This window comes from Ursus americanus, chromosome 14, assembly GCF_024610735.1.
Source record: "Ursus americanus isolate L20-20 chromosome 14, mUrsAme1.1.p, whole genome shotgun sequence".
Classification (NCBI taxonomy): Eukaryota; Metazoa; Chordata; class Mammalia; order Carnivora; family Ursidae; genus Ursus; species Ursus americanus.
In genome coordinates this window covers 62,311,665-62,339,270 of record NC_142140.1, presented here as the reverse complement: position 1 = coordinate 62,339,270, position 27,606 = coordinate 62,311,665, and the positions used below count along the sequence as shown (strand labels likewise).

Genomic DNA, 27,606 nt, shown 5'->3' with positions numbered 1-27,606 from the left:
GCTCTGGGGTGCATGAGAGGAGCTCACGGATGAGAAGCCCGGACACACAGTAGGAACCAAGGGGAGCTTGTTGGCCCCAGTCCCAGCTGGGGTGGGAAAAGCCTGCTCTCCTGTAGCTCCCCCCAACACCCCCATGCTGCCTGGACTTTGCTCCCTGGGAGAGTGAAGCCAGTGAGCCCCAAGCAGGAGAGCCCCGCCACTGAGCCTCCCCAGGAGGCTGGGGCCCAGGCTCAAATGCCAGGGTCAGGGCCCAGATTGGGCAAGAGCAGAGCGTGGGGCCCCCTGATCCTGGTCAGTGATATTTGGAAACACCAACAATTCTGGGAAATTTAGCAGCAGGAAGTGAAAGGAGGGAGGGGTAGAAGGAAATGGCAGGGTGCACCCCTTAGCACCTCCTGGCCTGGCTCCCCAACCCAAACCATAAAGAGATTAGTGAGGTGACTGGCAGGGGAGTGAGGGGGAGGGGCACAGACCAGGAGATTCCCCCTCCCTGGGGAGGAAAGCAGGGGCGGCCCATCCCCCACTCCCACTCCACACATCTCCAGAGTTCCAAATCCTTTTTCACCTCTGTTTACTGTCCAAAGTCCTGGGCACTGGGGATGCCAGGTTCGGATTGTTGGGACACACAGACACACAGACACGAAGACGACAAGCAGCGCTCAGGGGCCCTCATATGGACCCTGCTCCCTCCCCTCCCATCGTCCAGGGCTGTCTGTGCACCCCAAGTCTCCAGGCTTCAGCCCCCTTCTTAGCCTAGGATCTGCACAGCATTGAGGGATCCAGGAACCAACCTCAAGACCGTCAGCAAGTAAGAGGGGAAGAAAGGCAGGGGGACCAATGGGTGGGGTGGCGGGTGCTGCGAGGGAAGACTTCAGAGGATTAAGTTTGGATGTCAGGCCTGGGAGGGAATGGGAGAAAGAAAGTTCTCCTGCAGCCACCAATCACTTAGAAACGGACTGCACCCCACAGCTCCACTCGGCCCCAACCTCAGCCCTAACCCCAGCCTTGTGCTAGGCCCAGGTCCAGCCAGCCCTACCATGACAAATGACTACCAGGACCTTCAGCGTCTGGACAACGAGGACAATGACCACCAGCTCCGACGAGGTAAGGGGACGCCCCCTTCCAGTTCTGAAGGGTGAGCATGAGCTGGCTCTTGCCCACTTGCCTCAGCTCCCCCTTCCTTCTGTGACCCCTGACCCCTGGCCCCGGCTCTGAGCTGCCTCCCTTGGGGGAGGTGCCAGCCCTTTCTCTGTGCCGACTCCTGAGTCTTGCCAGGTCACCCACTGCTCAGAGGCTTGGGGAGGGTGCGGATCCAGGGGCCCAGGTGTAACCGGGAAAGTTAGGGCCCCCCTTCTTCCCTCTAACACCTGGTGAGCCTTGGCCACGCGCGTGTGAGTGTGAGAGCACCGGCTGCCAGGGACCATTTGGTCAAGGGGTCAGACTTCTGTGAGGAGGCCGAGGGACCCAGTATCCGAGGAGGAGGAGGCCCCCGTCCAACAAGAACAAGCCCCCCTTCTTTCTCCTGCGAGCAGGGGTGCTGTTTGGGCTAAGGAGGAGGGCGCTTAGGGATGGGGGTGGGGGAAGGGCTGCAGGTGGGGGCGACTTGGGGGACTCTGGCTGCTCTGTCTTCTCTCCCTGCGCCCAGCCAGAGGAATGGGATTCATGGGGAGAGAAAGAAACCTCCTCTTCTTTCCCCGTCTTTCCGGGGTGGGGGTGGGGACAGTGACCCCAGCCAGGCGCCCACTCCTCCTTGTCCCTCCTGCGGGCAAGCTCCAGGCACGAATGAAGTTCATCTGCGTCAGTGACACAGTCCGGCCACTAGGTGTCAGCAAAGGCTCAGGGCCCGGGCGGGCTGGGCCGGGTCCACGCTGGGTGCCCCCCTCCAGCGGCCTCTGGCCCCTCAGGGTCCCCGACCTCCCAGATTTCTTAATCTATACGGTTCCTCCTAGTCCCGGAGAGGGGCCTTAGCCCGCTCGCCTCCCGCGGCCCCAGAGCTGCCCGGGCGCCCCCGTGTCCCTGAGACCCCATGCCCTCTCTCGCTAGTGCCGCCTCCCCCGCAGCCGCTGTTTCGGAGGCTCTGCTCCGGACCCTGCCTCCTCCTGCTCTCGCTGGGCCTCGGCCTCCTGCTGTTGGTGGTCGTCTGTGTCATCGGATCCCAGAGTGGGTGCCCTGGGAGTGGGCTGGGAGGGGAGACCTGCTGGGGGCTGCGGGGGTGACAGGGCTGGGAGAGGGCTGGCTTCGGTGCTGGCGGACGCGGCCCCCTCATTTCGCGCTCTGCACACCCCCTCCCGCCCAGACTCCAAGCTGCGGGAGGAGCTGCAGGCCCTGAGAGAGACTTTCAGCAACTTCACGGAGAGCACGGAGGTCGAGGTCAAGGCCCTGAGCAGCCAGGGTGAGGGGGCCTGGGGCTGGGGCTGGGGGGCCGCGGAACGCGAGGGATGCGGGGGCGCTGAGCAGGTGTCTTCCCAGGAGGAAGTGTGGGCAGAAAGATGAAGTCGCTGGAGTCCCAGCTGGAGAAGCAGCAGCAGGATCTGAGTGAAGGTCAGACACAGAGCGTGTGCGCCTGGGCGCGCAGGATACGGGGGTCCCCCGGGCCAAACCCAGGGGTCTCGCGGCGCGCGTGACGGATCTCCCGGCCCCCGCCCTCGGCCCCGCAGATCACTCGGGCCTGCTGCTCCACGTGAAGCAGTTCGTGTCGGACCTGCGGAGCCTGAGCTGTCAGATGGCCGTGCTCCACGGCAACGGTGAGGAGGCGGGGGCGCGCGCGCGCTCGGCCGCCCACCACCCCGCGGGCAGCGCCTCAGCGCCTCCACCCTCCCCTGCCCCCCAGGCTCCGGGAGGACCTGCTGCCCGGTCAACTGGCTGGAGTACGAGAGCAGCTGCTACTGGTTCTCCCGCTCCGGGAAGTCCTGGGCGGAGGCCGACAAGTACTGCCAGCTGGAGAGCGCGCACCTGGTGGTGGTGGGCTCCTGGGACGAGCAGGTGGGCGCCGCTGGGCTCGCGCGCGGGGGGCGGGGCTGGCGGCTCCGGGGAGCTCTCACCACCCGCTCCCCGCCCCCCAGAAGTTCGTCCAGCACCACATGGGTCCTGTGAACACCTGGATGGGCCTCACCGACCAGAGTGGGCTCTGGAAGTGGGTGGACGGGACGGACTACGAGACGGGCTTCAAGTGAGTGTGTGCGCCCCCGCGGGTCCCCGGGGCTCGGCTGGAGAGGGGCAGGGGTGGGGGCGCACATCCGCTCGTCTCCGCAGGAACTGGAGGCCAGAGCAGCCGGACGACTGGTACGGGCACGGGCTCGGGGGAGGCGAGGACTGCGCGCACTTCACCGACGATGGCCGCTGGAACGACGACGTGTGCCAGAGGCCCTACCGCTGGGTGTGCGAGACAGCGCTCGAGCCCCCCAGCTAGGAGCCTCCTCTCCCCTAATTTATTTCCTCGATGCCTCCACCTGCCCCGAGGGTCACTCCCGTCAGGGGGGCATCCCCCACCATCTCGGGGATGGCTGATCTAGGGTTTTAAGGGAAGGGGAAAGACAATGCTGAGGAACCTACAATCACGTTTTGAGGGACAGGGAGATCGACACCCCTGTCATCTGCCACAGACTGCAGGGTATGGTCAGCCTTTTTTAGAGTAAAAAGAACAGAAATATTTTAAACGTGCCATGCGTTGTCTGGTTATTGGGCATTAGGAATTGGGAGTGGGCTGGTGGGTGGGAAGCCTGGGGCAGGCCGCGGGGCCTGGTGAGAACCCCACAGGCTTTGGTACTTACAAGGGTGGGAATTAGGGCTCCTGTTGGGAGTCTCCCCTGTAAAGGTGTCCCGTTGCTGGGGACCGCTGCACCTGCGGCAATCCCCTAGGACCGGAATCACCCCCATGTGTCCAAAGGCTTCGAATGAAGCTCGCTGGTGTCTGTTGCCCGCGTTATAGTGGACAGAGGCAGTGTCCACACACAGGCAACAAGTACGGTGAACGTGAAGACGAGCCCACTGCCAAGACCCACCGAACCTGCGAAGGAAGCCAGAAAGGCGGGAGCACGGCGGAGAAGCCCCCAGATAAACAGAACCCGCAAGCCAGGATGGGAGTTCACGGAACGAACAGACCAAGACTTTGCAGACACTTATGGGCTTATCAGCAAACATCGAATGAACACAAAAGTAGAGACAAAAAGATCTACCGGCATATGAAGGCCTCACCATCTTTCCAGATAACATTGCCTATAAGAGAAAATAACCGTGAAACAGGCAATTGAGAAATGAACAAGGAGAGCCCTACACGCTGAGGTTCTCGGGAGGAAAGCTGTGTAGACTTAAGCACGTTTGTTAAAAAACGAGGTTGAATGGAAATAAGCTGTTTCAACTCAAGGAACTTGAAAAAGAATAAAACCCCTCAAAATAGAAGGCAGGGATTTAGTACAAAATCGTCAACCACAGGGTATATACTCTATTCAAGCACACTGGGACATTTTTAAAAAATTGAGCAAATCCTGGGCCATCAAGCGAGTTTTAACAAATTTCTAATAGAGAATTTCCACTATAATGACCAGAAAGGTTAAATTCCTATATAAACCATTAGCAAACCCAATCAAATGATATCTTAAAAAGATAACACGTTGGGGCACCTGGGTGGCTCAGTCGGTTAAGCATCTGCCTTTGGCTCAGGTAGGGATCTGGGCGTCCTGGGATCGAGCCCCACATCGGGCTCCCGGCTCAGCAGAGAGCCTGCTTCTCCCTCTCCCTCTGCAGCTCTCCCTGCTTGTGCTCTCTCTCTAAGATAAATAAATAAAATCTTAAAAAAACAAATCTTAAAAGATAACACATTTGCCAGAGAAAGAAAAATACCAAATGGTATTTGAAATATTTGTACATATTTCATACGTAGAATTTAGAAATGAAACAAATGAGCAAAGGGGAAAAAAAGAGAGACAAACCAAGAACCAGACCCTGAACTTTAGAGAAGAAACTGAAGGTCGTGGGGCGGGGTGGGGGGGGGTGGGAATGGGTGGAACAGGTGATGGACATTAAGGAGCGCACCTGTGATGAGCACCAGGTGTGTATGGAAGTGAGGAATCACTAAATTCTGCACCTGAGACTAATATTACACTATACGTGAACTAGCTGGAAATAAAAAAAAAAACTTGGAAAAAGAAGAAAGAATTCAAAGATGGTTTAGCATCAGGAAAATCTATTAATAAAATAGACTCAGGGAGTACAAAGGAAAAAATTACACAATGTGGAAAAAGCACTTGGCAACCTTTTTTAGGACCTCAGCTGCTGCTTTTTGTCGCTCTACAAGCCCACACTGTAGATTCCATCAGTCTTCCATGATGTCTGCCCCGCTCCAGCCATGACGCCTTTCAGGCAAGAGAAAGGAGAAAAGAGTCAGAGGAAAGTACCTCTCTGTGAGGACACTTCTGGAAGCTGTATGCACGTCAGCTTACATCTGTTTGATGAGAACTGGTCCCAGGGCAACAGCCCCAAATGGGACTGAGATGTGAACTCTATATTCTAAGGGGGTCAGATTTCAGCTAAAAGCAAGGGGATTTTATTGAAGTGGAGCGGGAGTCAGCAAACCGTGGCCCTTACCTGTTTTTGTAAATATTGGGGTTTTTTTGTTTTTTTTTTTAGATTTTTATTTATTTATTTGACACAGCGAGAGCGAGAAAGAGCACAGCAGGGGGAGCAGACAGGGAGAGGGAGAAGCAGACTCCCCACTGAGCAGGGAGCCCAGATGCTTGGACTCGATCCCAGGACCCTGAGATCATGACCTGAGCCGAAGGAGCCACCAGGCAACCCTGTCAATAAAATGTGTTTTTGGCATCCCCACTGGGACTCGAATGTATATAAAGCTTTATTGGAATCGGCCATGCTCATTTCTTTACATTCTGCTTGTGACTGTTTTCATGCAAGAGGCAGAATTGAGTAGTTAGGACAAAGCCAGCAAAACCAAAAATATTTGCTGTCTGACTCTTTGCAGAAAACGTTTGCGGGATGCCTGGGTGGCTCAGTCCCCGAAGCGTCTGCCTTCAGCTCGGGTCATGATCTCAGGGTCCTGGGATCGAGCCCTGCGTTGGGCTCCCTGCTCTGCGGGGAGTCTGCTTCTCCCTCTGCCTCTGCTGCTCCCCCTGCTTGTGCTCTCAATCTCTCTCTCTGACAAATAAACAAGAAAAATCTTAAAAAAAAAAAAAAAAGAAAGAAAGAAAGAAAGAAAGAAAGAAAGAAAAGACGTTGGCTGCTTCCTGGTATACAGTAAAGGGGAGATGGGTATTGGGGTCAGTTAGAAGTCTCTGGCCCACTGCCATTAGTGCTGCTGTTTGACACCGTCGCCGGGGTATCCTGGCCAAACTGCGGAAAGCAGGAAAAGGCATCAGAGGTAAGAACTGGAAAGGAAGACATAAAACAATACCATCATTTACCCGGAAATTCAACACCATCAACAAACAATTAGGCCTAACAAGAAGTTTTGGCAGGTGCACTGGTCAGCTATCAACACTCCGATCTACAAAGACTATACAAGACAAAAATAAAATTCTTTCCAATTAATCTGTAAATTCAGTGCAGTAACACACAGCTCAGTTGGGTTTTTAGAAGCAACTTAATCTTTTTCAAAAATATAGAAAGGGGGGGTGTAGAGATTACTTAAAATAAAAATAAATAAATATATATATATTTATAAAGAGAAAGATAAAAGTCAGTTTGGGGAAAAAAAGGAAGCAAAAATCAGGTAAAAGGAAACCAGCCTGACCAGACATTAGAACATATTACAAAGACATATTCATAGAAACGATACGGTAATATTACCAAAACGGACCAGTGGTATGGAAGACGGAGCTCAGAGGCAGAGTATGCACCAATGAGAAGTCAATATACAATAAATGGACACCTCGAATGGGTGGAGGAAGGAGGCTGGGAAAGCTGGTTTTCCAGATGAAGTGGAAAAAATCCATACCTTGGTGTAGGAAAGACTTTAGGGTTCGAAGTAAAGGCCCAAGAAAGAATTCTCCAGACAGCTTTGGTGCAAAAAGATGGTTTTATTAAAGCCCGAGACAGGACGGGGTGGGGGGGGGCAGAAAGAGCCACACTGGGGTCATGAGGAGTGGCCCATTATATACTTTCAAGTTGGGAGGTGGTTAGCAATACAGTAAGCCTGCCAGGTATTTTGGAAACAAGGTTTCCAGGACCCTGAGGGGGCTGGCTATTGTCGGGAAAAGGTCATTCATTACCATCTAATAAAACCCGAGTCATGAGACCCTGCAGATGTGGGATCGGGGTCGGATTGGTGGCCAGATGCTGGGGCTGATCGCCAACGTGCATCTCCGGGGAGTAGAGATAAAGGAAGTTTCCAAAGGAATTTTTACATGTTAAAGTAGACTTATGGGATCCTGGGGGTTGGACCTAAGATTGCCTTTTGCCCTTAGCAAAGTATCAACATCGAGGGGGCTGAGTCCCTAGAGGAAGGTCACTCTGCCTGTTTCAAGGACTCATCAGCGGGCGTAGATAGTAAGGAAATTTAATGATTGTTCTGCCTTTGTTTCCCATGTCATACCTAACAATACATATGCAGGTGGATGCTGGATGGATTGGAGACCTAAATAGAAAAGATAGGGGCGCCTGGGTGGCTCAGTCGTTAAGCGTCTGCCCTCGGCTCAGGGCGTGATCCCAGAGTCCTGGGATCGAGCCCCACATCAGGCTCCCTGCTCCAGAAGGACTTCATAAATACGACCTCTAAAGCAAATGCCAAAAAAGCCCCCCCCAAAATGTAGTGAAATTGACTGCTTGAAAGTGAAAAATTTCAGCTCAGTGATGGTGTAACAGGTACCCAGCAGGAAACAGACGGCATCCATGAAGTGGGTAATTGGAGGATTTTTTAAAAAGATTTTATTTTGAAGTGGTCTCTAATCTCTACATCCAACATGGGGTTCGAACCCACAACCCTGAGATCAGGAGTTGCACCCTCCAGGACTGAGCCAGCCAGGGGCCCCTGGAGGATGTTTTTCATAAAGGAATGAGCAGGATCAGGGAAGCCACAGAAATAGGACAGTCGTGAGCACCTCCAGGAACCCAAGAAGAGAGAAAGCTGCACGGAGAGCCCCCCTTTCCCCCAGCGGGAGCTGCATCTGTCTGTCAGTCCGTTGAGGCAGCTAGCTCACCGCTGGGTGGCGGGGAAGGAGCTGGAGGAGTCAATACCCTCACTTGCCTCCGCTTCCTCCCTCTGATTTCCTGCGGCCACTGGAAGCCATGTGGCAAGGGAGGGATTTGATGCAGCCATTCAGCTTGGCCTCCGAGGCCAACAGTGTGGAGAAGGGTAGACATGCAGCACAGAAGGGGCCCGGAGGCCACAGGGGAAAAAATGGAAACCTATTTCTGCGGGAGCAAGGATATAAAGAGGCAGCCCACAGAGAAGGAACTCCTGAGTCTAATGTAATGTAACAGACCATCAATGAGCCCTCTGTCACAGCCATCCGACCGACAAACACTAGAGCCGAAGCCAAGTGCTGGCAGGCGGTGGGGAAGTGAGAAACTTGGGCGCTCCTGCTGGGAGCATCGGTCTAGCCGTTGGGCGAGGACTTTAGTGGAATTGGGAAGGCTTATCCGCCCCGATCTGCTTCTGGGCAAACACACCAGAGGTCCTCTCCCTGGTCCCTCCCGGACACTGAAGATGCTCACGGCAGTGCCTTGGGTCACGGGGACCGGAGGCCCCTGCGTGTGAACCCAAAGCCTAATGCGGGGCAGCGTGCCTGGCGGAGTGAGGCCCAGCGTTCGGAGACAGTGAGTGATGGATTGCTGGCTGGAAAAGAGCGCGGAGCTGCCCCAGGCATTGACCCCAGAGCTACCCTGCGCTCAGCAACGCACTTCTGGGCACAGAGGCCAAGGCATCTGGAGAGAAGCTCTCTGCGCCCCATATTAACAGAAACGTGGATCACAATGGCCAAGACGTGGAAAGAGCCTAGGTGTCCGCCGCGGGTGAGCTGAGAAGGGGAATGTGGCACACACGTCCCACGGAATAGTATCAGCCACAGAAACGAAGGCACGCCTGCCATTTGCAACAGCATGCGTGCACCTGGACGACATCGCGTTAAGGGACAGAAGTCAGGGGCGCCTGCGTGGCACAGCGGTTAAACGTCTGCCTTCGGCTCAGAGCATGATCCCGGCATTATGGGATCGAGCCCCACATCAGGCTCCTCCGCTGGGAGCCTGCTTCTTCCTCTCCCACTCCCCCTGCTTGTGTTCCCTCTCTCGCTGGCTGTCTCTATCTCTGTCAAATAAATAAATAAAATAAGATCTTTAAAAAAAAAAAGGGGACAGAAGTCAGACAGGGAAGGACAAATGCTGCTGAGATTTAGAAAGTCAAAGTAATAGCAGCAGAGAGTAGAATGGTGGTTGCCCGGGGCTGGGGGTGGGGTGGGGAAGGGGGCAAGGCCCGCGGAAGGGTACAAAGTTCAGGTATGAGATGGTGGGGTTCTGGCTCCCTAAAGCTCAGCGTGCTGATGATGGTTAATAACACTGTGCCGTGTGCTTGTAATCTGCTGAGAGAGCAGATCTCAGGTATTCTCACCACACACACACACACACACACAAACACGCACACACATGGATGGTACCACGTGAGGGCATGAATGCGTTGAGTGACTTGATCCCGGCATCACCGGGAGACATAGCTGCGTCTGACATCATCACACTGCATGCTTAAAGGACACTCTGTACCGCCGAAGTATGGATAATTTGTATTTGTCAATCATACCTCAGTAAAGCTGGAAAAAAATAACAGAAGTCCATTTCACGGAAAAAACCAGCAGGGACTATGCGTACGCCCAGCAATGTGGAGAGCCCCCAAATCAGCGCTGAACGGAACAAGTGCAAAAAACCAGAGCGCGGTCTAGAACACAATTGTGTCGATAAAAGGCCACAGCCTACACCCACAACAGGGCTCTCAACGATCCACACCTTTTCAAGGACACGTGAAGCCCATTCAGGTGTTTGCTAAGGGGGCGAATGGGAGCGTCAGCACGAGGGGACCACCTCGTACAGACCGGAGCCGAGAGCGAGGCGTAGCTGAGGGCGGGGAGCTCCAGCCTCACCTCTGGTCCAGAGGAAAAGTGTGTAAGCCCCGCGTAACCGCCACGCCGCCGGGATCCTGACTGCGGAGAGAGGAGGAGCCAGAGCACCTGGGCTACTTCCGGAGGCGGGTCCAGAGTGAGCCGTAAGAATAAAAATATTAGAAAGGAGAAGGTCGGTGTTTTAAAAAAACATTTGCAGACATTAGGCATCTCCCATTGTGATGCAGTCGGGGCCGGGAGACATTCTGCTCAGGGAACCTTGAACCTGAAGCTGATTGACCTTCTAGTGCTAACTAGGGCTTTAGAGGAAATTCAGCGGGCGGGGACATCGCACACAGGCGTGCATTCCGTCAAATCCAGAAGGTGGAAGGTTTTATCAAGCCCATGCCTGGTTTATGCAACAAATAAATGAGCAGAATAAAAAAAATAGACGAGAGCGGGGGAGAATTCTTCTAGATTAAAGGGGCCTTAAGAGGCATACCTGGTGCATGCAGTGCGGGGACTTTGCTCCTGATTTGAACAAACCAAAAAAGGCATTGCGGAAAGTCAGGTGAATTGCCCTGCTAATTAGATAAGGCATTCCTGTCAATGATTTCTGGTCTGATAAGAGTATTCTGTCTCATTAGGAACAAGAGTCTCTCATTTTAGAAAGACATATGCCGAAATGCTTCCAGGAGGAATGGGGAGCCCGGGATCCGCTCTGAACTAACTGAGCGGGGTGGGGGCGAGGAGGTGGGGTGGCGCCGGAGTCACGTCTGGCCACACGCTGGTGACTGTTGAGGCCAGCGGTGCCTACGTGGGTGTTCGTCATACTAGTCTCTCAACTTTCGGACATACTTTGTTCAGTAGAGCGGAATAAAAAATGGCAGGGCCTAAAGATAGGACTTAACTGAAAAATAGGACATAATAGGTTTGTTACAGGTGCAGTACGGGGGAATCAGATTTTGTTTCTACAGAAAAGAGGGACAGATTTGGGGGCACGTGGCTGGCTCAGTGGGTAGAGCATGTGACTCTTGATCTCGGGGTTGTGAGTTCAAGCCCCATGTTGGGTGTAGACATTATTTAAAAATAAATCTTAAAAAAAAAAATGAGGGACGGGGTGCCTGGGTGGCTTAGTCCGTTGAGTGACGGGCTCTTGGTTTTCTCTCAGGTCATGATCACAGGGTGGTGAGATTGAGCCCCCTTTGACCTCTGGACTTACCGGGGAGGCTGCTTGAGATTCTCTCCCTCTGCCCCTGCCCCCACTCATGCTTGCTCTTTCTCTAAAGTAAATAAATATATATATTTTTAAAGAGGCTGACTTCACTAAAGTTAGAAACAAGCAGAAGACTTGGATGCAGTATTTGCAACATTTATAACAAGTAATTAATGTCCCGAATATAAAGAACTCCCACAAAATAACAAGGAAAAAAGCAATCCAACAGAGAAAGAGGGTATTATAGTAAATACTTGTCGTCTCTGTTTTAGGGAATCCTTCAGTATGTGCAAACTTGGGGCACAAGTAGCCAAAGGGCCCACATCCTCCCTCCCTGCCCCCCTCCGGGTGGGGGGGGGCGTGGCGTGAGCCTCACTGTGTCCCCTGGCTCCTTTCCCCCTGGGGGAGACTTGAGCGGATGCTGCCAACGGGTGGGGTGGTCACAGTTGGAGTGGCGAGGGGAGGGTCATGCTTTTAAGGTCTTAAAGGAACTAAGCTTAAAAGATTCAGTCTGCAACATAATATATACAATACAATCCCATCTATGTAGCTCTCCCCCCCAAAAAACCGCCCACGAGTGCTATATATTTCCTTAACTCACACCCAGAGATTGTTGCTTTTCTCTAGTGTATTCAGCCTCTCCCCCCCCCCCCCCCATGCATCTTTTCCATGTTCAAAGACTTTCCCATCAAAAAAAATCCCCGCTCGATCCCCTGGCCCCTCTCCAGCCACTGTTCATGCTTCTCTTCGGCCTCAAGCTAACAGCTTTCGGGAATAAAGGGAGGGGCCGGGGCTGGATCGGCGGCGGGAGGCAGGCCCGGGAGGGCTGCGGTTTTGTGGGGGAGTTACATGCTTGTCAGAGTGTTTCAGAGCGGGGCAAGCGCCAAAGGCTGGGGAACCCGGCAGCCTGGCTCAGGCACGCGCGCACCCGCACACGCACATACGCGCTCCACGGCCACCAGGACTTTTGACTCCCCCAGCGAGGCTCTCGGCCGCGCTCGCCTCCCCTGCCCCAGGGGGTGCTCACTCCCTCCTGCCTGCACGGACGACCCGCTGCGCCCAGCTCTCGGGTCCACGCCGCGTGCAGGTGGAGGGGAGGCACTGCTCCCCGGCGGCAGGGAAACCAAGCTCCCCGCTCAAGTGATTCCCCCCTACGCGGCGACTGTCTCGCCGTGAGTCAGAAATCCCATAGGGGCCTGTCTCGGCTGGAGTATCCCCAAAGCAGAGCCTGGGAGAAAGGCTGGAGGGAGGGGGTTTTCCCGGTGAAGGCGCGCGGGGCAGCGAGACGCGAGGGGGAGACGGGGCTGCCCGGCGTCTCCAAGCGCGGAGCCGTGGACGCGAGCCCCCGGGGAGCGGTTCTCCCCCAGCAGGGTTCCCGTCGTGCGAGCTCCGCCGCGTCTCCGGGCTGGGCCCGTGCTGGCCCCGGGCCCCTGCTGGCTCTGGCCAACCCCGGGCCTGAGGCGCAGAAGGCGAGCCGGTGGCTGGGGCGCAGGAGGAGCTGGAAAGGGGGACGTGATGTGCGGCCCCAGAGGAGTCGGCCAGGAGGCCCTGCGCCCGAATTCCAGAAAGGAGGTTGAGAACACGCAGTAGCGGCCAAAACACGAAACACTGAGGAACGACCTTAGGAGCAATGCAAGATGTGTATGAAGACAGCTGTGAACCTCATAAAGGCCGTGAAGAGCCTTGAACGTAGCCGGTAGCCGCCTTATTCCTGGCGACCGAGACCCAATAGTGCGGCCATGTCCCTTCTCCCTAGGTTAATCTACAAATTCAAGGGTATCTGAATCAAAAGTCTAATGCAATTTATTTTTCCTTTTTGGAATTGGACACCAGGATTCTAAAATCTATCTGGAAGGAGAAAATGTGTGAGAATAGCCAGCAGAAAAATTTAAGAACAGTAATGAGGTGGGGAGCTTGTCCTATCACATACTAAAATATAAAGTGAGTAATGGAAGCATTCGTGGCCCAGGAATGAGCAGAAGGATCAGTGACATGGAACAGACCAGAACCGATGCAGAGAGTTAACGGGGGCTGTTTTGTTAGCGACACAAATCCAGGGGGAACCAGCTCAAGCAAAGAGAGGAGCATCTTGGGATGGTAGAGTAGCTCATGGGATCTCTGCGCAGGGGTGCAGCTGGGCCTCCTGAGTCCACACAGGGCTGGTGCCCTGCAGGCTGACCCCGGAAGTTCTCTCTGTGTATCAGCTCTGCTCCTTCCGGAGCTCCAGCCTCACTGTTTTCTCTCATTACAGATGGCCTTCTCCATGCTTCAGTTCCCAGCCTTACAACACCCTGGGCCTCACAGCTTCTCCCTCTCCCTCTCTCTCTCTCCCCCTTTCTCTCCCTCTCTCCCCTTCTCCAAACTCCCATGGGTGGAAGACACTGATTGGCTCTCTCTGGCTCAGCTAACAAGGGGCCAGTTAACTGGAGCCAAGGGGCAAGGTCGTGTCATGGAGGCTGCTAAGTGGCCGCATGGAAAGGAGAGGGAGAGGTCATAGAATACGGCGACTCCGGAGGACGTGGTTGGAGGTGGGCGTGGGCCACAAACAACAGATAACTATTACATCAAAAATATAGATAAGGCTTTAGTAGCTAGTTGGGACATAATCAGAAACATATATTTGGTCTCTGTCCCCAGTTCCTGACACCAAGCTCCTAAATCCTTTGGCATTTCTTGGGCAGTAGGACCATCTTTTGTTCTAATGAGGTGACCTTGGTGGTCTCCTAGAGAGCTTGAGTTTGGGGGTCACCCCCAAGACCGAGCCATGTTGAGAAGCTTGGGACTTTCAGCTCAACACCGTCCTCCATGGAGGGGAGAAGGGCTGAAGATTGAGTTAATAATTGATCGTGCCTACGTCATGATGCTTCCATAAAAATCTCTACAGGATGGGGTTCAGAGAGCTTCTGGGTCGGTGAACACATCCACGTGCCAGGAGAATGGTACCACTCCAAACCCTTGTGCTTGCAGCTTTTCTGGACTTTTCCTTATATACCCTTCGTCTAGCTGTTCACCTGCGTCCTTAGTCATATCCTTTACGAGAAAGTGGTACGTGTAAGTGTTTCCCTGACTGTTGCGAGCCATTAGAGCAAACTATCAAATCTGAGGACGGGGTCGTGGGCACACCTGATTTAGAGCTGGTCGGTCACAAGTGCAGGTGACAATCTGGGACTGCAAATGGCATCCGAAGTGGAGGGAAGGCAGTCTTGTGGGACGGAGCACTGAACCCGTGGGGTCCTGCACTAACTCTGGGCAGTTAGGGTCATAATGGAACTGTAGGTGCTAAGTCGGGGTCTGCGAAGTTGGAAAGTTGGTTGGTGGGGGAATCTCCCCCCCCCCCGACATTTGGTGTCAAAAGTGCTGTGTGTAGAGGAAACAAGAGTTTTCCTTTATTTTTTTTTTTTTAAAGATTTTATTTTATTTATGTGACAGAGAGACAGCCAGCGAGAGAGGGAACACAGCAGGGGGAGTGGGAGAGGAAGAAGCAGGCTCCCAGCCGAGGAGCCCGATGTGGGACTCGATCCCGGAACGCCAGGATCACGCCCTGAGCCGAAGGCAGACACTTAATGACTGCGCTACCCAGGCGCCCAAGAGTTTTCCTTTAATAAAGAAGGAGGAGTTTCAAATCCGATGTAATAAATGGTGGTGGGACCGTTGCTATCCCATTCACTCGTCAAATTAAAAAAATATTGGGTGGTGGAAATCGTTAATTTCTGATGTGCAATCTTTCTCGATTCCGAGTGGCCAGAATGATACTTCTCAAAAAGTCTGGATCAAAGGAGACATTTCTTTCTTTCTTTTAAAAAAATATTTATTTATTTGAGAGAGAGAGAAGGAGCGAGCACGAGCGGGGTGAGGGGCAGAGCTGGAGAGAGAGAAGCAGGCGCCCCACTGAGCGGGGACCTCAATATGGGCGCAGGACCCTGGAATCAGGACCTGAGCCGAAGGCGGTCGCTCAACCGACTGAGCCACCCAGGCGCCCCCTACTGGTGAACGTAAAACATTAACGTGATAATTTAAAGCCCAGGGTAGACAGAAGACAAGGGGCCCAAATGGTCACTTACGGAAACCAACCAAGATCTCTAAAACAGGAGCTCTGTGGGGGGAGGTGGCCTGGCTCTTTATCTCGTGGGGGGGGGGCTGGCAACGTGTTTGTTGGAGAAAGCCCTCTTTGAAGTGGATGTTTCTTTGGAGTGGGTTACTTGGGAGGCAAACCTTGAGTCAGAGCTGACCCCACACCGTCCATCTCTGAAGTCCCTTTTCTGCAGGCCCAGCACCCCGGGGCCAGGGCGTCCCTCCAGGAGTGGGGATGCAGCCTTGGGCCCGCAGCCGGTCTGGAGATGATGTCGCACGCAGGGAGGGAGCACAGGGCCGAGAGGACATGGTGGGGAGGACAGGATCAGCGGCCGGTCCTCATATCCTGCCTGTGTGATGCCAGCCTACTTTCCACCCCTGTTGTGGGACAAGAGCCACTTTGTGTTAGTGCCAGGCTGGGGCAGCGGGACCTGGGGAAGCCAGGCACACAAGGGCAAGTTTACCAGAAGTGTGGCTGCTTCCTGCATTAGTCAGATCTCCCCACCCCCCAAGGGTGGGGGCGAGAGGGGGGGGCAGAAGCAACAAGAATTTATTGACTCATAAAACCAAACCCTGGCAACGTAGGGAGGGAGCTGATCTTTGACACCCCTGACAGGAAGTGCAGGCTGCTGGGACCCTCCCTGTCCTCTGCATGTTGGCGTGGGTCCCCCAGGCGCCCTCCATGAGCCCACTCGCCACAGCGCCCGCAGTCCTGTGAACATCTTCACATCTCCAACAGGAACACGTCTGCGTAAGTCGGCTTTAAACTCGTCGCCCGAAAGGAGTATAAAAGGAGTAAAGAGAATGAAAAAAAAAAAAAGAAATTCCATTTTCAGTGAAACTGGAAACTAGACATATGCACAGAGTCCAAAATCGGACAAGGCAGAACCTGGGGTTAGGAGGAAGGGAAATGGGGGCATGGCAAGAGGGGGTAAGGGCTGCAGCTTTCGGGGTGCCTGAAACCCCTCCTGGAGGGGGCTGGGGTCATACTGGAGTCTCTGGGGAAGAAAGCAAGAAACAGGAGCTGCAGGGAGCAAGGCTGGTGGCATCACTCTGCTCACTAAGCAGAGGGGTTTGGGGTCCCACAAAAAATCCCACAGTTGAGGGGCACCTGGGGGGCTCAGGTGGTTAAGCATACAGCTCTTGATTTCAGCTCGGGTCATGATGTCAGGGTCATCAGATCGAGCCCCGAGTAGGGCTCCCCGTTCACTGGAGACTCGTCTTCTCTTCCTCTTCCTCTCCCTCTGCCCCTCCCCCTGCACACATACACACTCTCTCTCTCTCAAAATAAATAAATAAAATGTTAAAAAAAAAAACACCCCACAGTTGAGTCTAATCCAGAGGAAACAGCCGAGGAGAGCGCCTCTGGGCTGTGACGCTGGGGAGGCCTCTGTGCCGTGAGTTGGCCCAGGACAATCCAACCCATTCCATCAAAGCAAGTCACCGCACGGCCTTGCTAGGAGACGCCCAGAGAGACAAATGTGGAAAATGGCTGTAAGACTCACGAATAGATGAAGAATGCCCTCCAGAAAAAATGTGGCCTTGAAGACGGTGACTAGACGCTTTGCTCTGAATTCGGAACATTAGTTAGGCAAGCAGCGTGACGACGGGAGGTCATAAGGCGGAAATGCAAGGGCTCAGAGAAGAGATTATGGGACCACAGGAGACATGACATGAGAGTTGCTGAGTCGCTGAAAGAAATGGGAGACGAACGTCACAAAGAGTAGAGAAATAAAAATGCAGTTGGAAGGGGGATGATGGGGGACAGACACTGTGGGATATACTGTATAGGACATAACGAATAGAGGGGATAAAAGTGAGCAAATGAAGTGGGAATGAAGGTAGAGCTAAAATGAGAGAGAAGTTCTAATATATATATTATAACTTAAATATGTAATATATAATATATAGTCTATGCATGTAATATGTGTACTATATCTCTGTATTATACATAGACATGCCCTATATTCTATATATGACATGAGTATATATGACAAGAATGAGACAGAAGTTATATATATATATATGTAATACATCTCTGCACTATACATAGACAAGTCCTATATTCTAGGACATGTAAAGAAGTCTCTGAAGAAGAAACCCCAACCAATTGATAGAACATATATACATTTCAATAAACAATTCGAGAAAGTCTTCCTCAGATGAATCTGTATATTGAAAGAGAAAACTATATGCCAGGGAAAACTGATCGAGCATGTTGAATTTTAAAAATCAAGACTTTTTTGGGGCGCCTGGGTGGCACAGCGGTTAAGCGTCTGCCTTCGGCTCAGGGCGTGATCCCGGCGTTGTGGGATCGAGCCCCACATCAGGCTCTTCTGCTAGGAGCCTGCTTCTTTCTCTCCCACTCCCCCTGCTTGTGTTCCCTCTCTCACTGGCTGTCTCTATCTCTGTCGAATAAATAAATAAAATCTTAAAAAAAAAATCAAGACTTTTTTGAGCAGCCAGGAATAAAGGGGTCAAGCCACTTTCAAGGGGATAAAGGTCAGGCCAGCCTTGGATGTCCACAGACCCACAGCCAATGCCAGCACAGGTGGTACAAGATTGTCAAGGAAACGAGGGGAGTCAGGATTTTACGAAAAGGCCACAGTTTTCGGTCTTCCTTCCCCCACCTCTTCCTGGCAACCACTGATGTTTTTACTGTCTCAAAATAGTTCTGCTTTTTCCAAAATATCATATAGTTGGAACCCTATGGTGTGTAGCTTTTCCAGAGTGGCTTCTTTCTCTTAGCAATATGTACATAAATTTCCTCCATGGTCTTTGGTTGCTTAATAGCTCATTTTTAAAAAATATTCCATTGTGTGGAAGCACCACAGTTTGCTTATCCATTCACCTCTCGAGGGATATTTTGGTTGTTTCTGATTTGGGGCAATTATGAACAAAGCTGCCGCAGACATTCATGGGCAGGGTTTTGTGTGGACAGTCAGTTTTCAACTCATTTGGTTAAATACCTAGGAGTGTGATTACTGGATTGTATGGTAAGCCTATGTTTAGCTTTGTTAAAAATGGCCAAATTATCTTCCAAAGTGGCGGGGCCATGTTGCATTCCCAGCAGCAGTGAATGAGAGCTTCTGTCGTCGGCGTTCTGAATTTTAGCCATTCTAATAGGTGTGCGGCGGTGTCCCACTGGTGTTTTAATTTTAAGTGCCCTTGTGACATGGGATGTGAGCATCTTTTCATTCGCTTACCTGCCGTTTGCACGTCTTTGTTGAGGTGACTGTTCAGATGTTTCGCCCATTTTTCGATTGGGTTGTTTGTTTTCTTATTGTTGAATTTTAGGAGCTCTTTGTAAATTTTTTTTAAGACTTTATTTTTAAGTAATCTCTACACCCAATGTGGGGCTCGCTCTTACAACCCTGAGATCAAGAGTTGCACACTCCACTGGCTGAGCCAGCCGGGTGCCCCAACTCTTTGTAAATTTTGAATAGGAGTCGTTTATTAGATATATGTTTTGCAAATATTTCCCCCCAGGTTGTGACTTGTCTTTTAATTCTCTAAACCATAGACGCTTTTGGACATGCGCGATTTGCAAACAGTCTCACGAGCTCTCCTTGAAGAGCTCACTAGAGGATGAACTTGGGTCAGTTAAGGAATAACTGGGTACATTTTAGTAAAAGGAAGGTAGTGCATATCGAATATATTTGTCACAGAACTAACATGAAAGTTTGGTGGTAGTGTTGGGAAACAGAAGGAGGGAAGTTAAGGATATAAGCTAATTAATTCATCACTCATTTAAAAAAAACAAATTTGAAAAGCTGGATAATTTTCTGGGAAAATGTGATTTGCCAGAAAGATCCCAGAAGAGAGAAAATACAAACAGGGGCTTTTATAAAAGAAATACAAAAAGTTTTCAAAGAATCACTAGCTTCCCCCAAAGGATCAGACTCTGACGATTCACAAAAAATTGTAACAAAGGAGATTTTTGGGTAGTGTTCCGGGGCACAGAAAGCGAGGAAAAATCTCCAAATTATTTTAATTAAGGCAGTACAATTACCTGCCTGTTGCCCACCTGGCTAATGTGTAGGTAGGTGGGGGGAAGTTTGGACCCAGACACACAGGAGTGAAGACAATGGGAAGACATGGAGGAGACCGCCACCTGCCAGCCAGGGAGAGAGGCCTGGAACAGAGCCTTCCTCACGGCCCTCGGCTCTTGGAAGAAGCCAGCCCTGCCGATGATGCCTTGATCTGGGACTTCCAGCCTTCAGGACTGCGAGGAATTACATTTCCTTCTTTCTTTCTTTTTTTAAATTTAATTTATTTATTTGTCAGAGAGAGAGCGTGCAGGAGCAGGGGGAGGGGCAGAGGGAGAAGCAGGCTCCCCGTTGAGCAGGGAGGCCAAGGTCAGGATCCATCCCAGGACCCTGGGATTATGACCTGAACTGAAGGCAGCCCCCCAGGTGCTCAGTACTTATATTTCTGCCCCCCAGCCCGTGCTGCTTGCTTACAGAGCCCTCACAAACGAAGATTGCTCCCCTCGGGCGTGGATGACCATAAAATACACGGTCACCGCGAAAAATCTGCCACAAATTAACCAAATCCCCCAACACAAATTCCTGTGCGTACAAATTAGGATGACGTCGTTACACCCCACAAGTGAGGACAGCATCCAGCAAGAGCGGTAGTAACAGGTTCCGGGGTTGGATCCCAGCTGATTACATTTTTGGTGGACAATAGGTCCCCTTTGGCAGACAGGCCGGTGTACGAAGGGAACACTGCTTTGAACGGTGACACCCGCCCGTTGAATGTTGACCATGAACTTGCCCCTCTCAGGACCCCTCAGGACCACCCCTGCAGTTTCTGGGCCGAGAAATTCCTTCTTTTCTCCAGCTGAAGCCCCCTGTCCCACAGGGACCCCTCTGCCTCAGCCAGAAGGGGGGGGGGCTTCCCCCATCAAAGGAGCTTTTGTTATATTTTTAGCGGTTTGTGTCTCTGTCCTGAAACGCTTGGGTGAAAGGAGCAGAAGTTCACCAGGCGGCTTTCAACTTTGGTTTGGATTTTGTCACCCCTTTTCTTCTTTTCCAGGCCTTTCTCTGCCGGGGGTGGGGGTGGGGTGGGGGTGGCGGGGGGGGGGGGGCGAAGGCTTCCCTGCCACGGGTGATGCTGGGGCTCCCACCAGCTTCAGCCGCAGGGCCGCAGATTTCTGCTTTTGTGCAGGTAAAGGGCACAATTCACAAACAGAAAACGCCAAATGAGTTCTTTAAAATTCAGTCCAATTGACAATAACTTTTTTTTTTTCATCTTAGAATTGGTGTTCTTTGTCTTGGATCCCGTTCAGGAATGAAATCAAGATATTCTAATGTCCTTAACAAGAGGACGTTCTCAATGAAACAATATGGTTTGTTGTTCAAGGGAGGTGCTAAACCCTTAAACAAACGGGCCATTTCAGGGGGCCCTGATGAATCGTATTTTTACTGCAAACATTGAAGGACCTCAAAACCAGAGGGTCATGTTCCCACTGGTAGAATAAAACCTTAGGTTTGTTTTAGGAACAAATGAATTCTTCCTTATCAGCACTTTCTGGGTTGGGAGGGTGGCGAGGAACACGTTTAAAACCCAATTAACCTGTTACAACCTGTTGGAAACACTTAAAACAGAAAGTCCGGATCAGAAGCACGACCTACACAGACATTAAAATCAGACCTACCACGGTTTCCACCATGGAAGTTTGTATTTCTCGTAAGTTATGCAGCCGCGTGTTTAAAAAAAAAAAAAAGTCATTTCCTCAAATCAGGGCAAGACTTTCGATCTTGCCATTTGCAAACACACGGCTGGACCTTGAAGGCATTACGCTTGGTGGAAGGAGCCAGACAGAGAAAGGCAAACACAAAAAAAGAAAAAAAAAAAAAAGACAAATACAGTGTGATGTCCCTTATTTGTGGATCTAAAACACGAGCAGAAGGGAACCCCCCGAGCTCCTAGATACAGAGGACACACGCGTGGTCACCGGAGGCGGGGTGGGCGGTCGGTGAAATGCACGAAAGGGGTCAAAAGGCGAGATGCAACGCGCAGCATGGTGACGATAGTTAATGACACGGCATGGCATGTTTCCAAGCGGCGAATAGAGCAGGACTTACAGGTTCTCATCACATGAAAAACAGTTTAGTGGCTGCGTGTGCTGACAGATGGTACCTAGATTGGTGGCAGTGGTCGCTCTGCAAGACCCGCAAATATCGAATCCTGACGTCGTCCCCCTGACACGAATATAACGTCATATGTCAGTTACACCTCGATAAAAAGAAAGGTGGAGACACGTGCGCAAAAAAGCCAATCCAAGGCAGGATGGGACAAGCTTCAGAGACGAGGCGGAGGGTACGATGGAGGTCCAGGGAGGGAATTCAATGCAGTCCTACCGCCGAAGTGGAACTAAATCTATTCTGAAGCTTTTTTTTTTTTTTTAAAGATTTTATTTATTTATTTGACAGAGATAGAGACAGCCAGCGAGAGAGGGAACACAAGCAGGGGGAGTGGGAGAGGAAGAAGCAGGCTCATAGCGGAGGAGCCTGATGTGGGGCTCGATTCCCTAACACCGGGATCACGCCCTGAGCTGAAGGCAGACGCTTAACCGCTGTGCCACCCAGGCGCCCCTATTTTGAAGCTTTATAGAAAAGACTTTGGAAAGACTCTGGACACTTCAGCCGGTGGTGACGAGGACAGGGCCAAAATGGCCAGCAGACTGGGGGTCCCCAGGGAGGACCCGAGGGGGATGCAGGACACCTTGGGGACACGGATCCCCACGTGGCATCAGTGTTAGGGAGAAGCAGCAAAGACAGAGCAGGAAACACAGAACGGCCCAGGTGGGGACCAATCTGCAGCACGGCAGATTACACCTCTTGTTCCGTCAGTGCTCCACTGCCTCTCGGCCCCAAGTCCGCGGGACGTGGGCATCCCAAGGTGTGTAAATATGGGGGGTCCAGGTATCAGGTCAATGGGCCTTGCCGAGGCCTTGCTGTCTGCTAAATTATACGCTGTCCTGTTGACGTTCTACGGCACAATATGGTGCCTGTCTTTTTTTTTTCTTTTTAAAGATTTTAATCATCTATTTGAGAGAGAGAGAGAGCGTACGGGAGAGGGACAAGCAGGCTCCGTGCTGAGAGTGGAGCCCGACGCGGGGCTCGATCCCAGGACCCTGAGATCATGACCTGAGCCGAAATCAAGAGTCAGACGCTCAACCGACTGAACCACCCAGGCGCCCCAGTGCCCGTCTTGAAGGAAGGCAATAACCCACCCAGGGAGGGTCTCTCAGGTGCTCGGTATTTTATACACACTCTCCCTCAATCCTCCCAAGGACCCCGCTGGGTTGGTGAGCTGTGATTTCGTAGGCTGTAGAAACGCAGTCTCAGAGGTTCAATGGCTCGATCAAGGTGATTTGGCCATAGCTCGTTGGAAACCAGATGGGAAGCCTGGCTCTTCTCCCTCTGGGATGCGTTCAGGGCCCCTGTGCATCCGGCTGTCGAGGAGGGGAGACAAAACTCATGTACTGCTGTCCACGCGACTAGCTTCACCAGCTTGGAGGACACCGGAGGTGACCTGTCATTTTCCTCTTCTAAGGTGTTATTCAAGACCTCATGCGGCCCCATGAGCGGGGAGCCCCTGGCTGGCTCCCCTGGTAGGGCACACGACTCCTGATCTCGGGGTTGTGAGTTAGAGCCTCACGTTGTGCAAAGAGAGTACTGAAATAAATTAAATTAAATTAAAAATAAATCCATTAAAAGGGCCAGACCCAGCTCCGTATGCCTCACAGAGAGAGGCCCAGGGCCCGGTCAGGCCGGCAGGCTGTATTTCTGTCCCCAGAGGCGGCGGCTGCCGCTGGAAGCAGGTCTCCCACAGCCTGGGCTCCCCCCGCATAGTGGGGTTGACGAGGAGTGCCAGGTCCTCGGGAGCTAAGGCACGACACTTTAGTTCCTAGTCCTTGATCTGCTATGTTTCCCAGATCACCTCCCGGCTCTGGCACAATCGGCCTCCCCCGCGATCCACTCCAGGCCTGGCACTGATACGAGGCGCTGTGGATTCAATGTTCCTGCCCCCCGCCCCCGGTTCCTGCACCGAGACCCGAACCCCCAGCGGGACCGTGTTGGGAGGCCAGGCCTCTGTGGGTGATGAGGTCATGCAGATGGAGGCCCTTATGAGAAGAGGAGGGGACCAGCGCCTCCCCCACTCTCTGCCGTGGGAGGACTCGGGAGAAGGCGGGTGTCTGCAAACTGGGAAGTGGGCTCCGACCTTGATCTTGGACGCCCCAGCCCCCCGAACTGTGGGAGATAGATGTGTGTGGCTGAAGCCCGCTCTGTGTATTTCGTCATAGCAGCCTGAGCTGACCAAGACACAGGGTCACGAGTGCTGCCCCCTCTTCTGCTCGTGACGGGTCCCCGTGGGCTGCGTGGCACCCTGCCTTGTCAGCAGACCTTCCCCGAAGGGACGGATGGGGAAGATGTGACGCCTGCAAAGGAAAGGGACTGGGGTCTCTCTCATTTGTTGCCATCAGTTTTAACTTTAATTGTGTCGGCTTTATTGGGGTACGGTTGACAAATCGGTCTCGTCAATTCCCGAGAAGTGCTGTGGCCCCTGTGAAAGGCGCCCTGTCCCCCGGCAGCCGGCGGTGCAGGGGCCCTTGGCCCGGCCGTCCCGCCTCCCCGCCCCGCCACGGCTGCGGCTTCTGACTTCACAGCGGAGCACGGCCTGGCAGGGCTTTGGCAGAGAGAGAATCTTTTGCAAGCTCACCCTTAGAAGGAATTTATGAGCACACTTTACGTGGCAGCTTGGGTCAACAAAATAAGTTCATGCTCTTATAATCGGGGGCCACATTTCATCATGAAAAGTTAATTAGAAGCAAAGCTACTGGCAGGTTGGGTCACAGGCAGCAGAGGGGGCCAGAGGCAGGAAGGCTGGGACTGGGGACCAGAGGTGTGTGGAGGCCAGGGCCTGGGGGACCAAGTTCGGACCAAACAGAGTGGGATCTGGGGGTGCCTCATACTCAGGATGGGCTGGAGGAAGACGCTCTGGCGCCTGCCCCGGGGCCCTGAGGCAGGGATGCCCGCACTCCGGCAGGGCTGAGCCCCTGTCTGGACAGGGCGGGGCTTGCCCAGAGGTCAGAAGTCCCCAAGGCTGGAGGCGGGCCGTGGGTCAGGGAACGGGCCACAGGCCATGCAGCCAGGCCCTTCAGCACACCTTCTGGGCAGGGGGTACAACAAGGGCACCCCGCTCCTCGGCCTGCCTGCGACCAATGGACTCTGGGAAAGGGCAGGAGGCCTGAGGCGGCTTGAAGCCTCGGAGTCCGGCTTCCTTCCCAGATCAAGGTCTTCCCTGCGTCTGGCTCCGGCCGGTTTACAAGCCACAAAGCCGGTTTGCGCTTGCCTGAAAAACTTGCTGAGCGAGGCCATGACATTGGGATCCGGTGAAGATCGGCTTGCACCTGCGCCTGACCCTTAAGGAAACAGCCCTGAGGTTTCACTGACGCAGTTTGTCAAGGAGGCGGCCGCCAGGACCCCCCAGGGCGGTGCTGGGGGGCGTGCCTGCAGGGACAGCAGGTGGGGCAGGTGGTCCTGGCCGGTGGGAGGGGCTGTCTCCCCAGACTGGGAGCCAAGGGGTCTGTCCTGCCCCGGGAGAGCCCCGTGGGGAGGCAGTGGAGTGGCTCGGTCCGTGTGGACCCCCTTGCACCCCCCATTCCTAATTTTACTAAGACAGAGAAGGGAAGCAAAGGTCTGGGAGGAGCTGTAGGGTCCATTAAGGCCTTTCGTGGGAGGTAAAGAGCAAGGGACTTCTTTGTGCCAAGTTTGTACAAACTCAGAACTCAGAAACTCAACTGTCCTGGCCTCGGACCCTGAGTTCCATAGATCTGCGGACGGAACGGGGGAGAGAAGCTAGAACCTTCTTTTTTTTTTCTTTTTTAAAGATTTTATTTATTTATTCGACAGAGATAGAGACAGCCAGCGAGAGAGGGAACACAAGCAGGGGGAGTGGGAGAGGAAGAAGCAGGCTCACAGTGGAGGAGCCTGATGTGGGGCTCGATCCCGTAACGCCGGGATCACGCCCTGAGCCGAAGGCAGACGCTTAACCGCTGTGCCACCCAGGTGCCCCAAAGCTAGAACCTTCTGGTACCACGCCGACCTGACACCTTCAGGGTCTTTGCAAGCTTCTAACTGATCGATGATCTGTCTCAGAGAAACTGGAAGGTGTACAGGGTTCCAGCGAGAACAAATGCGTGCATGTTAGGAAACACAAAAAATGGTCCGAGGAAGAAAACTGCCCACGTTTGAAACCTCGTCGCTAAGAATGACCTCCTTTCCGGGGCACCCGGGTGGCACAGAGGTTAAGCGTCTACCTTCGGCTCAGGGCGTGATCCCGGCATTATGGGATTGAGCCCCACATCAGGCTCCTCCGCTGTGAGCCTGCTTCTTCCTCTCCCACTCCCCCTGCTTGTGTTCCCTCTCTCGCTGGCTGTCTCTACCTCTGTCAAATAAATAAATAAAAAGATCTGAAAAAAAAAAAAAAAGAATGACCTCCTTTCCGCCTCAGTTATTGGGAGAGAAGCTGGTGTTGCAAACTAGGGGGGCAGTAGGAGAGTCTGGGTCCCCAAGACTGGAGGAGCCTCCCTCGGGTGACCATGCGGTGGCGCTGTCATCCCGCGTCTGGGGAGCTGAGAGCCGGAAAAGACAGACCCCGCTTCTTCACCGGGAGAGTCCCGCTCCCAAACACCGAGGGACCTGTAATGTCTCTCACAGGGGTGGAAGAAGTTTTACAGAAATGTGCTAAAATAGAAAAACTGTTTTTTTTTTCCTTCTGGTGTAGGGGAAACCCCAGTTCTGACACTTCTGGTCCCCGGGCGTGTGGAGGTCTCTCCCCCCACCCTGGAGCAAGCCATTCGGGGACACCTGCTGGGAGTCTGCCTGGAGGTGGTGTCAGACCCCACAGGTTAGGGGCTCAGACCCGTAAGACTGCCCCTTCCTTCCTCCAGCTCCAGCCGCACGCGAGCCTGGGTCATCACGGGTGATTCTGACCTGCCCGCTCGCTCGAGATCGGGGTTCCCACCACCCCCTACTGGGGTTTGGTTGGTGTGACTGCGGCTCTCAGGACTCAGGGAAAAGCTTGCTCACAGTTACCGGTTTATTGAAGGACGAGATAAAGGACACAGGTGAGCGGGCCAGAGGAAGAGGAGCGTGGGGCGAGGTCTGGGAGGGTCCGGAGCAGGGGAGCGCCTGTCCCCGTGGAATTGGGGTGCGTCACCTGCCCCTCCCCGGGGCGGATGTGTTCACCAGCCCGGGAGTCCCAACCCCCAACTGTTGTGGTTTACGGAGGCGCAGGATCGATTATTAATGGTTTCTGGCTCCTCTCCCCTCTCTGGGGAACGGGGTCGGGACTGAAAACTTCAACTTCCAGTCCTGGCTCCGTTCTTCTGCGGATCAGACCCTAGCCAGGAGCCAGCTGGGAGCCCACCCGGAGTCACCCCGACAAGACCAATGAGGCTCCCCGTGTTCTGGCCAGGAGTTTACAAGGAGTTTCAGGAGCCCGTGTCAGGAACCAGGGGCAGAGAAAAAAAAATTTTTTTTCTACGATCTCATGCGTGCATAGGTCCGATTGCACAAATTGAACACACGTGCAACCAGAAAGTGGATCTGGAAAGATCATTATCAGCCCCCCAGGGCCCCGCAGTGTCCCCCTTTTAGTCACGTATTTCGGTGAGAATGGGGGTGCATTTCTGTTGGGTTTACCCCTTGGCCTGGCATTCCTGGCTCGCGTGTCCAGGTTTAGTAGATGGTTCCAAACAGATTGCCACGTTCCAGGCCCCCCAGCGGCGCGGGAGCACTCCGGGGGCTCTTCCTACGACGGTCATTTAAAACGACCTCCTGTAACCAAAGTCCTTAGATCGATTAACATTTCTCGAGAGCCTATTATGTACCCGGTGCTCTTCAAAGTGGTGGAAACACAGCACTGAGCTAGACCATCGATGTTTCTACATGTCTGTGTCCCAGGATCTCAGGGGTCCTGTGGGGTCCGGTCCACAAGGCATGTTGGGCGCGTGCCCAGGACAAGAGGGAGCCGGGAGATGCCGCTCGAGTGATCTCCTGAGGGCCTCTCCGGCTGGAATTCTGCCTCCCCTTCTCCACCCAGGATTTCTATCTAAGTCCCCGCAGGGTGGAGCGAGCTACAGAATACATACAGAATCCAAAGCACGGGGGAGCTGGTAGATGGACCCCAGGGAGTTTCGAACTTCCTTCTCCTGTGCTCCTCGGGACGCACCCTGGGGTGCGTAACAGGGGAGCCTTGCATCCTGCA

General features: G+C 53.2%; 1 protein-coding gene across 1 annotated transcript; it reads left to right on the top strand.

Moving 5' to 3' along the window:
- The first annotated feature begins 625 nt into the window (after nucleotides 1-625).
- Nucleotides 626-3,661, top strand: LOC123792180 (asialoglycoprotein receptor 1-like). Its single transcript, XM_045797423.2, has 9 exons — nucleotides 626-808; nucleotides 1,015-1,104; nucleotides 2,044-2,160; nucleotides 2,297-2,392; nucleotides 2,470-2,541; nucleotides 2,658-2,744; nucleotides 2,831-2,982; nucleotides 3,063-3,169; nucleotides 3,253-3,661. Exons 2-9 carry the CDS (start codon nucleotides 1,038-1,040, stop codon nucleotides 3,407-3,409), a joined length of 855 nt encoding a protein of 284 aa, XP_045653379.1. The 5' UTR covers nucleotides 626-808; nucleotides 1,015-1,037; the 3' UTR covers nucleotides 3,410-3,661.
- The last annotated feature ends 23,945 nt before the right edge of the window (nucleotides 3,662-27,606 follow it).

Coding starts and splice junctions, on each gene's coding strand:
- LOC123792180 (XM_045797423.2), top strand. CDS start 1,038: ATGACAAATGACTACCAGGACCTTCAGCGTCTGGACAACGAGGACAAT. Junction 1,105..2,043: donor TGACCACCAGCTCCGACGAG/GTAAGGGGACGC, acceptor CTCTCTCGCTAG/TGCCGCCTCCCCCGCAGCCG. Junction 3,170..3,252: donor GACTACGAGACGGGCTTCAA/GTGAGTGTGTGC, acceptor TCGTCTCCGCAG/GAACTGGAGGCCAGAGCAGC.